This window comes from Erinaceus europaeus, chromosome 10 (assembly GCF_950295315.1).
Source record: "Erinaceus europaeus chromosome 10, mEriEur2.1, whole genome shotgun sequence".
Taxonomy (NCBI): Eukaryota; Metazoa; Chordata; class Mammalia; order Eulipotyphla; family Erinaceidae; genus Erinaceus; species Erinaceus europaeus.
The window spans coordinates 72329397-72342184 of NC_080171.1; the positions used below are offsets into that span (position 1 = coordinate 72329397).

Consider the following 12788-nt stretch of genomic DNA (forward strand, 5'->3'; position numbering starts at 1 on the left):
ACAGGGATCCTACTGCCCTTTGCAGTTTAAATGCAACCCCAAGAATAGGGTGCTTGGCACAAAAGGAGACAGCCTGTGAGTCAGCTCTGTGGGAGACCTTCCAACCTTGCAGCATGGAGGTGGCCCAGTCTTCCATGAAAATTTAAAGGCAGCTGGCAGATTTATGCCCAGGCAAGACCCATTTAAACCACTTAAATAGTAATATGAATCTTGTGCAAGAGATAGCTCACATTTCATAGAGGGAAAAGGGAATGATTAAGACTGGGATAAAAGAAATATTTGGGGAGGTCTTCTTTTTCTTGTTCTACTGACCTCAATTAGCAAGGAGCTGAGTGCCTCTTATGTGGTCCCATCTTTCACTTTCCTTCTTGACACAGAATTTTGCGAGAGTAAAGATGCAAGTAACCATGTCTCTGGCATCTCTGGTGGGCAAAGCACCAGACTTTAATGAGGAGCACCTGAGAAGATCCTTGAGGACAATTTTGGCCTATGCAGAAGAGGACATAGCCATGCAGACCACTCCTTTCCCCATCCAGGTAGAACGATGCTTGGGTTTGGCATCAGCCAGCTACAAACCCATCTATGAAAGTTATGTGACATAACGCATAATATTCTTAACTGTGTAAACAAGTATATACTAGTTATGGATTACCTACTTACATATGGCATCTATAAGGACTAACTAACTGTATATGTGGTATGCTGTTGTACATATATTTTTAAATATTTATTTATTCCCTTTCGTTGCCCTTGTTTTTTATTGTTGTAGTAACTATTGTACCTATTTCGTCTGTTATATGGAACCCAAGCTGAGGCCCTAGGTGAGGGTCTCAAGCTTGTTCTACAAAGCCCTAAGGTTTTACAATACAGTTTAGAAACAAAATAAATACATAAAATATTAAAATATATTTTTTCAGGTTGAAAATAACTGAAATTAGTTTGAACTACTTCATTTATTTAAAAAAATTTAAGATATTTTTTATTCATTTGTTATTGGATAGAGACAGAAATTGAGAGGGAAGATAGAAAGGGAGAGAGACAGAGAGATACCTGCAGCCCTACTTTACCACTTAGCTTTCCCCCTGAAGGTAGGGACCAGGAACTTAAAGTTTGAACTAATTTACATAGAGCCTTGTTAGAAAGGAAAGAGAATATACGCATTCAGGGTTAATTCATGAATCCCAAAGTTCAACACAAATCTTGGCTTTAGAAGGGCTGAACTTGCAAAGGTGAAGGTAACAAAGAATCTGTCCAGACTCCTGCACCTGCAAACTTGAATTCTCTCTTAGGGAAGCATGTACATGATGCCTGTTTGCCTGTTGAATTTTTATGAGACTTTGTCTTGTTACCAGCAGTGCCAAAGCTAAGCTTTTTAGGCAGTGTTTTTTTATTTGTTTGTTTGTTTGTTTTGTTTTGTTTTTACAGGTAGAGGAACTTCTCCGCAATCTGAATAGCATTTTATATGACACGGTGAAAATGAGGGAATTCCAGGAAGATCCTGAGATGCTTATGGATCTCATGTACAGGTAAACATTTTCTTTGAAGATTAAAAGGGCATTACCTGAGGGTCTTGGATTTGCCCTATGGAATTATATTTTTAAAATATTTTATGTATTTATTTTGTCTAGAGACACCAAGAAATTGAGAGAAAATAGGGAGGAAGAGAGAGTAAGAGAGAGACACCTGCAGCACTGCTTCACCACTTGTGAAGTTTCTCCCATTGCTGGTGGGGACCAGGGACTTGAACCTATTCTTACATATGTGCTGTGTCAGGTGCACGACTGTCTGCCCCTCTCCCCATGGAGTTCTCACAGATATAATAAGCACTACATGTAGAAATTAAACATTCAAAGTAGATTGATTCATGAACAAGTTTTCAGAATAGTCCTTATCTTTTAACATTATTTTCGACTTATCCTAGAGTGATGGGAAAGAACTATCAACTACTGTATAAATTTTCTCCTAGATGGTTTTTCCAATTATGTTGAGACTTAAGTGCAGTTTTATTTATAAATCATATCTTGCTCTGTAGTTTAAACTTTGCTTTGCAATGTTTATTCAGAAGAAACTGCTTACAGAGACAAAAACTGTTCTGATTTGATTCCATAAGGAGGGTAATACTTTTGCCCTCTGTTATTATTTTGAGAGAAAAGAAAAGAAGACGATTGCTAGAGAGCCATTTTAAAAATCATTTTTACCAGGCTTCTCCCCCCAAACACTTTTAACTATCTATTGGGGTCTAGCACCCCCTTAGACATAGAAAGAAAAATAGCTGAAAATATAAATATTTGATGTTGTTTTCTCTTATTTCCTGGATACATAGACAGAACTCTTGGAAGGAAAGAGGATTTTTGGGTGGTGGTGGTGGGGGAGTTGTCTTGCAAAGTCTAGCAAAATATTGTCACTCCTTAGAAAGGAAAAGAAGGGGAGTCACTCAGGAGATAGTGCAGCGGGTTAAGCGCATGTGGTGCCAAGTGCAAGGACCAGCATAAGGATCCTGGTTCGAGCCCCCGGCTCCCCACCTGCAAGGGGGTCGCTTCACAGGCAGTGAAGCAGGTCTGAAGGTGTCTATCTTTCTCTCCCCTTCCCTGTCTTCCCCTCCTCTCTCCATTTCTCTCTGTCCTATCCAACAACAACAATAACAATAACTACAACAATAAAACAACAAGGGCAACAAAAGGGAATAAATAAATAAATAAATATTTTTTAAAAAAGGAAGAGAAGGCAGAGCCATAGAAAGAATGGACAAAAATATACATAGGTAGGTAGGTAGGTAGGTAGGTAGGTAGGTAGATAGATAGATAGATAGTTATAGAAATAATAGTCAACCGATATCTGTGACCTTGTGAGAACCACTACAGTTTCCAGTGAAAGGAATGGAGACACAGAACTCTGATGGTGGCAACAGTGTGAAATTGTACCCCTATTATCTGTAATTTTTTTTTTTTAACCAGAGCACTGCTCAGCTCTGGCCTATGGTGGTATGGGGAATTGAACCTGGGACTCTGGAGCCTTAGGCATGAGAGTCTCTTTGTCTCTTTGTATAACCATTATGCTGTCTACCCCTGCCCTTATCTTGTAATTTTGTAAACCAATATTGAATCACTAATTTAAAAAATGTGGAGCAGGAGAAGATAGCATCCCCTGTACCACCATTAGCCAAAGATGATCAGTGCTCTAGGATAAAAAAAAAAAAAGTATATATATTCATTCACCTATGCCTTCAACACTTTCTTAATGTTTGCTCAGAATTGCCAAGAGTTACCAGACCTCTCCAGATCTGCGGCTGACCTGGCTGCAAAACATGGCAGAAAAACACAGCAAGAAAAAGTGCTACACAGAGGCCGCCATGTGCCTGGTGCACGCAGCCGCCTTGGTGGCTGAGTACCTCAGCATGCTGGAGGATCACAATTACCTGCCTGTGGGCAGCGTCAGCTTCCAGGTAGGGCCTGGTCTACCTTTTCCTTTGGGATACTGCTTCTCAGCTGGTTGGGGGGTGGGGTGGGTGGGGGAGCCTCACCCCAAGAAGCAGTTGATAATGTCTAGAAACATGTTCAGTTGTTGCAGCTGGGGGTGGGAGGGTGAGTAGTACTGTCATCTCAGAGGCTGGAGTCAGGCATCCTATGTGGGCTACTGAGGAGATCCTGCCATGCACAGGATATCTCTCATTGCAGAGAACTATCTGCTCCCAGTCCTCAGTGGTGCTTATGTTAAAACACAAAACACAAAACACACACACACACACAAAAAACAGACCTGTTTTAGTGACACCAACCTCTTCTAATTGTTTTACCATCTCGAATTACTAGGTATTGCTTATACAGATACATCAGTTTGTGCAGCTGGGTGGTGACGTACCCAGTTGAGCACATATGCTACCATGTGCAAGGACCTCAGTTCAAGTTCTCGGTTCCCACCTGCAAGAGGGAAGCTTCACAAGGGTGAATCAATGCTGCAGGTGTCTTTCTCCCTATCCCCATCCACTCTTAATTTCTCTTTGTCCTATCAAACAAAAGAAAGGAAAGAAATGGCCACCAGGAGCAGTGGATTCCTTGTGGAGGAACCAAGCTCCAGCTGTAACCCTGATCATAATATATATCTCAAAATGGAATATATTTATACACACATTACACATACATTATATATATGTATATGTCAAGTTAATAGGCACTTTAATTTTTAGCAGATACATTTTATTACAGAATGATGAATAGTAACATTTCTTATTTCATTGAGTTATTTATTGAAATTCTTTTCTACCTTTTCACAATATTTTATCTTTATCACTAAATATTAATTGCTTCTCATTATTGACTTTCATGTTTAATAAGCCTCATTGTTCTAACTTCACTTAGAATTCGGTTGCTTATAAAGAGCAGTGTCATAGTGAGCTAGAATAGTATTGTAGTCAACAGAAGCACCTACATTCATTCTACACAAAGGTGTATGATTCATCTATCGATAGTTATATGTCATGAATTTATTCTTGTAAGTGGTATATACTGAGGATTATTTCTGTTCTCATCAACTTAACTTTCTTTTTTTTAAAAAAAAGATTAAAAAAAAATCTGCATTATCTTTATTTGATAGAGACAGACAAAAATAAAGAGGGAAGTGGGTGATAGAGAGGGAGAGAGATGCCTGCAGCACTGCTTCACCACTTGCAAAGCTTTCCTATTGCAGGTGGGGACTGGGGGCTCAAACCCAAGTCCTTGAGCCCTCTAACACGTGCACTCAACCAGATGCGCCACCACCCGGCCCCTCAAATTTACTTTCTAGACAGTGAAAGTTACATCATAACATGACACTCAACTTTAATAATAATAATAATAATAATAAATGTCAACCTAAAGAATTCAGCAGGAAGCTTTTGGAAACTATCAGGCAATATAGTAAGGTGTCAGGCTACAAAATTAACATACAAAAGTCAGTGGCATTCCTTTACACAAACACTAAGTTGGAAGAAGAAATCCAGAAATCAGTTCCTTTTACTATAGCAATAAAAACAATAAAATATCTAGGAATAAACCTAACCAAAGAAGTGAAAGACTTGTATACTGAAAATTATAAGTCACTACTCAAGGAAATAGAAAAAAAAAACACAAAGAAATGAAAAGGTATTCCACGATCATGGGTTGAAAGAATTAACATCATTAAAATGAATATACTACCCAGAGCCATTTACAAATTTAATGCTATCCCCATCAAGATCCCAACCACATTTTTAGGAGAACAGAACAAAAGCTACAAATGTTTATGTGGAACCAGAAAAGACCTAGAATTGCCAAAACAATCTTGAGAAGAAAGAACAGAACTCGAGTCATCACACTCCCAGATCTCAAATTGTATTATAGGGCCATTGTCATCAAAACTGCTTGGTACTGCAACATGAATAGACAGACACTGACCAGTGGAATAGAATTGAAAGCCCAGAAGTAAGCTTCCCCACACCTATGGGCATCTAATCTTTGGCAAAGGTGCCCAGACTATTAAATGGGGAAAGCAGAGTCTCTTCAACAAATGGTGTTGGAAAAATTGGGTTGAAACATGCAGAAGAATGAAAGTGAACCACTATATTTCACCAAATGCAGAAGTAAATTCCAAGTGGATCAAGGGCTTGGATGTTAGACCAGAAACTATCAGACACTTAGAGGAAAATATTGGCAGAATTTTTTTCCATCTAAATTGTAAAGACATCTTCAAAGAAATGAACCCAATTACAAAGAAGACTAAGGCAAGTATAAACCTATGGGACTACATCAAATTAAAAAGCTTCTTCACAGCAGAAGAAACCACTACCCAAATCAAGAGACCCCTCACTGAATGAGAGATGATCTTTACATGCCATACATCAGACAGGAGTTTAATAACCAAAATATATAAAGAGCTTGCCATACTCAACAACAAGAAAACAAATAACCCCATCCAAAAATGGGGAAAGGACATGGACATAATATTCACCACAGAAGAGATCTGAAAGACTGACAAATGAAAAAATACTTCAAGTCATTGTCAAAGAAATGCAAATAAAGACAACAATGAGATACCACTTCACCCCTGTGAAAATGTCATACATCAGAAAAGGTAGCAGCAACAAGCCTCCTGCACTGCTGGTGGGTATGTAAATTAGTCCAATCTCTGTGGAGAGCAGTCTGGAGAATTCTCAGAAGGCTAGAAATGGACTACCATATGACCCTGCAATTCCTCTCCTGGGGATATAGCCTAAGGAACCAAAGACACCCATCCAAAAATATTTGTGTATACCTATGTTCTTAGCAGCACAATTTGTAATAGCCAAAACCTGGAAGCAACCCAGGTGTCCAACAACAGATGAGTGTCTGAGCAAGTTGTATTCTATATACACAATGGAATACTACTCTGCTATTAAAAATGGTAATTTTACCTTTTTTTTTTTAATCCCATCTTGAATGGAGCTTGAAGAAATCATGTTAAGTGAAATAAGTCAGAAAGATAAAGATGAATATGGGATGATCTCACTCACAGGCAGAAGTTGAAAAACAAGATCAGAAGAGAGAACACTTAGCAGAACTTTGACTGAAGTTGGTGTATTGCACCAAAGTAAAAGACTATGGGGTGGGTGGGTGGGTGGGGGCAGAGTTCAGGTTCTGGAACATGATGGCAGAGGACCTAGTGGGGGTTATATTGTTGTGTGGAAAACTGAGAAATCTTATACATGTATAAACTATTGTATTTACTGTTGAATGTAAAACATTAATCCCCCAATAAAGAAATAAAATAATAACAATAATAATAAATGCTTTTATAAAGAAGCACAAAAAGCTGTGGTGCTGTGTGTGAGTGCGTGCACTAAGTGACTCAGAACAATGAGACTGAAGAACTATCATGCGTGAAGCCTTAGTGATACACAGCACATGATGAGAGAGGTGTTCCCAGCTACAAAAGAGAAACTGAATGGCACTGGCATTCAGGAATAAATTCTTACCACTTTCCGTTGAGATATACAAACCCATTCAGGAATGACAGATTACATAGCCTTACTGACCTAAGATAGCAGTGGGATTTATCAGTGTCCCTGGGGAGCTGAGCCTGAAGCAGCATCTGCCAAACTGGACCTTCAGGGCCCAGACAGTGTCATCAGATCTCAATGTGCCCGTCTCTGCTCTCTGTTATGCTGGTTTCATTTTTAAAAGACTTCCCACACTCATTGAGAAATAGCTGTGTCTATAGCTTTCCAAGTTCAAGTCCAGGAGAAAATAGAAATGCTTTATTTCTACTACTTGTAGAGACCATCTTAGTACATCTTTTTTTTTTTTTTTTTTGTCTTTATGTTATCTCTCAATCCCCCAGTATATCTTATTAGTCCTAATAGGCTCATGTGTTCTCTTTGAGCCAATCAGAATGGAATGTTATGATTGGCTGAGTCAGAGTTGACATTCAACTAGAGTTAAGGTTTCCCAGAAGAAAATCAGGAAGTTTTACTGTAGAGAAGGGTGGTGTAATTGTGGGCAGCATTATCCTGATTTTGTAAATGTTGTCTGCTTTATGTTTCACCCTGTTGTACTTCAACAAATATGAATCTTGCAAAAAGAATTATAAAAGACAAGACAAATATATCTGTTCAAGGATAGTAACTTAAAGGGCTCTAAATTCCAGGGAATGGAGATTATTGAAATACTCTGCTCCAGTATGCACTATTTATTTTCAAATGTAGATAAGGGTATGTTCTCTGATGTTGCTTTTGTCTTTACCTTCCTCATTCTGAAGCCAAGAAATCCTGCCCTCAATTTTTTTGTTCCTCTGACATTAGCTGATAAATCAATTTAGCTTCACATCTGTTCCTTAAAATACAGAACATTGAATGCAATTCAAACAGTAGACACTTCTCAGGTTATTAGTTTTTTAACAGTATCTTTTGGGTATGCTGTTATACTCAATTCAGATACAGCATAGCAGAGAGATCGGATTTGGAAGAAGGGCTGGTCATAAAATATTTGGAGAGCCTCCTAGATTCCTAATAGATTCACACTATTCAATGTGAGCATATAATCCTGTGATAACCATCTCTTTAAGAAATTTTTAACACACAGTAACTACAACCTCTGGATTTTTTACATAGGAAAGATCCAGAGGCATATAGTGGGGATTTACTTTTTTAAAGCCAGGTATATTAAAACATATTAAGCACTTTTAAAAATCATTTTACTGAAAAGGTAATGGTTTAATCACAGTTTTGACACAAATGCAATTTCTCATCTCTTAGTGATAGTTGTCTGCAAAATACTTTTACCTCCAACTTAAGGCCTTTTCCGCCATCATGCACCAGGACCCCAACAAACTCTCCATCCCCTCCCCCACCACCAAGAATTTCTAAGATTGGTTTACATGATCTTGTTAGTCAGGTTAGGAAGCAGACAGATTGTCCTTCACAAGCCAACTCAGCTTAAATAGTAATAAAGAATTAAAAAAAAAAATAAACTGGCAGGCATCACAGTGAGTGAAGTATTGGACTTTCAAGTATGAGGTCTCAAGTTCATACCCCAGCATATGTGCCAGAGCGATGCTCTGGTCTCCTCTTCCTTCTCTCTGTTTTTCTCTCTCCCCTTTTTCCTCTCTCCCTCTCTCTCATACATAAATAGATCTTTAGAAAGAAAAAGAAGAAGGAAGGAAGGAAAGAAGGAAGGAAGGAAGGAAGGAAGGAAGGAAGGAAGGAAGGAAGGAAGGAAAGAAAGAAGCTAGCTAGCTAGCTGAGAGTTTTGACCATCAGTTCAGTAGGGTGATCTTTGTAGGATGAGAATCAACCAGAGCATCTAGGTGAAAGCACAAACTTTGTACACTTCAAGGCTCTGTGAGGAGTTTTGAATAGAGGACATCTGCATCCTTTGGTGCCTTTCCTTCATCTGGTTTCATTGCTCCTTAGGCTCACAATAGCATCTCTTTCAGAATATCTCTTCCAATGTGCTGGAGGAGTCTGCAGTCTCAGAGGACACCTTGTCCCCAGATGAAGACGGTGTGTGCTCGGGGCGCTACTTCACCGAGAGCGGCCTGGTAGGCCTCCTCGAGCAGGCAGCTGAGCTCTTCAACACGGTCAGTGCCCACAATAGTCCACGCCTGCCTCCCCCCCCCACCCCCCCACCCCCACCTCACCCCCACCTCACCCCCTGGGTTGGGAGTGAGCCTTGGGGCTGGGAGTGCAGGTCAGGGCAGCCTCTTCAGCCCCATACATGATGACAGGCTTTGGCAGGGCTGTGGAGGGCAGGGGATGGGCCTGGATGATTGATGTCTGCAAATTGCACCAGCTCCCCAAGGGAGGTAAGAAAGCCTATCATCCCTCCAGGCCATAGCCCAGTTTTCTTTGCAGGCTCAATGTTTGGGAGGCCATTTACAGTGTTGTTTCCATTTAATATGGGTGGGAACAAAGCCACAGAGAGGTGAAATGGCTTGCCCTCAGTTACACAATAAATGATGATGTTCTCAATTTCCTCCACTCTCTCCCTCTCCCTTTCCCTCCCCCTCCCCCCCCAAAAGAATATTAGTGGGGATCCACATAGAGGAGAATGAAGGAATGAATAGAGCTGTCTTACTTCTGAACAACTGAGTAACCCTCAGAATAGTCAGAGCCAGAACTAGCACAGAAAAATGTAGCATCAAGAAGCCTCTGAGACTCCCCTTATTAATCTAACCTACCCTGGGTCCAAACACTCTTAACAAAAAAAGAAAGAAAAAATCAGTCCGGGTGATGGCACAGTGGATAAAGTGCTGAACTCTCAAGCTTGAGTTCCTGAGTTTGATCACAGGCAGTACATATACCAAAGTGATGTCTGGTTCTCTTTCTTTCTCTACTTCCATATCTCTAATTAAATGTGGTTGGTGTGTGTGTGTGTGTGTGTGTGTGTGTGTGTGTGTGTGTGTGTGTGTGTGTGTGTTTCACTGCATTTCACAGCAGGGGAAAATCTCTTGCTGTGACTATTTTTAATAGTGTCCCTCAGTATAGCTAATCTAATTATTTCATTCTCCTCTCTCCACCTCATTTACAAGTGTCTACCTTACAACCTTTATTTATTTTAATTAGTGGTTAACTAATTTATCATCACTTCCTCTCAGGATTTGGAGGGGGGAGTCCATTCAACTACTGTTTTTTTCCCCTCATAAATTCAAGAAGACAAGCTAGTTAGGATCCTACTAATTTAGGGCTGAAGAGACACCATAATGGTTCTGCAAAAGACTTTCATGTCTGAGCTCTGAGGACCCAGGTTCAGTCCCTAACACTACCATTAGCCAGAGCTAAGCAGTGCTCTGGTCTTTCTCTACATCTTTCTGTTTCTCTCTCACACACATTAAAGTAAAACAAATGATATACATATATATTATTCCATGTATATGTATACACACATATATATCTTTTAACTCAGACATGCAATGAACATGGAGCTATAGGAGCCCCCAATGACTCTGTTAACACTGCGTTTCCTAATTACTCTTAATCCCAGCTATCAGTCTCCTACCCTGTTTTTCCATGTGCAACCCCTTTTCCATTTTTACCTTGACCATACAGGGCCATTTAGCATATGTCTCATTCACTGTGAATCTGGCCACCTTCCCAGAGCTGCTCAGACCTCACACCTGCCCAGTAAAATATTGCAATAGCAATCCTTAGCCCACCCTCCAGTACCTTATGATCTTTGGTTGTGCCGTTGAAGGTTCCGATTGATGCCATCTTCTTTAATCTTCTTCTCTTTCCAAGGGAGGACTGTATGAGACAGTGAATGAGGTCTACAAACTGGTCATCCCCATTCTGGAAGCACACCGGGACTTCCGGAAGCTGAGCTCCACCCATGACAAGTTGCAGAAGGCCTTCGACAGCATTATCAGCAAGGTAACTAACTAGGTGACCTGACCAGCGGGTCCTATGACCTGGCAGCAGATGACCCTGCCCCAGGGATGCTGAGCCCTTGATCCTATTTAGGGGATGTTTGACCTTGAGCAATGTAACTCTTACCTACTGAACAGAAAAGGGTTGGGAACAGAAAGAGGACCAAAGCCAAGTGTGAAGAAGGAAGCTCACTGTATTTTACAGTAAGAGAACTTGAGAATTGTTTATTTATTTTTATTGTCACCAAGGTTTTTACTGGGACATTGTGCATGCAGAACTCCATCTCTCCATGGGGAAGCAATTACAGAAGCTAGATCTTCCACCTTCTGCACCCCATGGTGACCCTGGGTCTATATTCCCACGGGGTTAAAGAATAGGAAAGCTATTGGGAGGGGATGGAATACAGAGCTCTGGTGGTGGGAATTGTACCCCTCTTATCCTATGGTCTTGTTAGTGTTCCCATTTTATAAATAAATTAATAAATTTTAAAAAGAACAAAATAAAATAAAAGAATTCCATCTCTCCTCTTGTTAGTGTTCCCATTTTATAAATAAATTAATAAATTTAAAAAAGAACAAAATAAAATAAAAGAATTCCATCTCTCCTCATATTCTCTATATCTGTCCATCTCTCTTTTAAGAGAAGGTGAGAGACAGAGAGGAAGAGAGAAAAGGAAGAGATACCACAGAACTGCTCTAGTATTCATGAAATTTCCCTTTTGCTCCTATGTAGTGGCAGATACTTGGGCCTCTGTGCATGGTAAAGTGTGCATTCTATAGGATGAGCTACCTCCCAGCCCTGGAGAATCTTTTAAATTCATCTAAAAGAAATCCATTTGGGGTGAGGGTGTTACTATTTACAAAATGCATTTCCTAACTATTAATAACTTTTTAGAGCTTTGATTTCTGCTTCCTATAGCCATAGAAACAGAATGCTTTAGAGCACAGCAGTAAAGATTCTGCCTTTTGCAACCCAGTGAATCCTCATGAATTTCCCAACCAAGGAGAAGTTTTCTTACTTTTGTTCATCCAGGGTCATAAGAGGATGTTTGGAACTTACTTTCGAGTTGGCTTCTATGGGTCCAAATTTGGGGACTTGGATGAGCAAGAATTTGTTTACAAAGAGCCTGCAATTACCAAACTTCCAGAGATCTCTCATAGACTAGAGGTAAGAAAAGAGCTTCTATGGAATGGCATTATATGACATCTGTATGCAAAAAAAAAAAAAAATTAAAATGGATCTTTTACAAATTAGCCAAGAGTTGGGTTCATCATTTTCCAACAGATAAGTTTTTCCCACATATGAAGGTACTAGGTGAGGTTGTAAGGCAAGCTTTGCATAGTTTTCCTCTAAGATATTATCTCTCTTTCCCTCCCTCTCCCTCTCTCTTTGTTATCAGTGGGGTGTGGTGCTGGCAATACTGTTCCTGGTGGCCCTTTTTCCCTTTATTTTTTTCCCTTCTATTTTTATTATTTGATAGGACAGAGAGAAATTGAGAGGGGAAGGTAGAAAGGGAGAGAGAGACTTGCTGACCTGCTTCATGAAGTGTGCCCCTCCCCCCCACATGTAGAGAGCAGGGATTTGAACCTAGGTCTTTGCGCATGGTAACATGTACACTCAACCCAATACACCACCCCCTGCTTCCTCCTCTAAGATTCTCTATATGCTTGTCAAAGTTTGTATGTAGTGAGCATTTTTTATGATTATGCAAAATAAATTCAGTGTCATCTCCTTTCTTATAGTCCTTCTCAAATTTCCATAGTAATAGTTCAGCTGAAAGGTTTTTTTTATCTTGACTTTGAAGTAAACAAATGAGTGAGCCATGCTTTAAAATACTGTCACTATGCTTTTCCTGTCACTGTGTTTCCACATCCTGGGCTGCAGTACAGCAAGTACTTCAAAAACCATCACCCTCTATATTTTCATTGTCAGCCCA

General features: G+C 39.9%; 1 protein-coding gene across 3 annotated transcripts in view; it reads left to right on the forward strand.

Moving 5' to 3' along the window:
• Positions 1-12788, forward strand: part of DOCK8 (dedicator of cytokinesis 8) — a 220581-nt gene that overhangs the window by 184674 nt on the left and 23119 nt on the right. For all 3 annotated transcript variants that reach the window (XM_060199742.1, XM_060199743.1, XM_060199744.1), the window contains 6 exons: positions 378-536; positions 1426-1526; positions 3250-3442; positions 8923-9066; positions 10724-10855; positions 11885-12019. In XM_060199742.1, coding sequence (XP_060055725.1) covers positions 378-536; positions 1426-1526; positions 3250-3442; positions 8923-9066; positions 10724-10855; positions 11885-12019 — 864 coding nt within the window. The remainder of the gene's footprint in view (positions 1-377; positions 537-1425; positions 1527-3249; positions 3443-8922; positions 9067-10723; positions 10856-11884; positions 12020-12788) is intronic.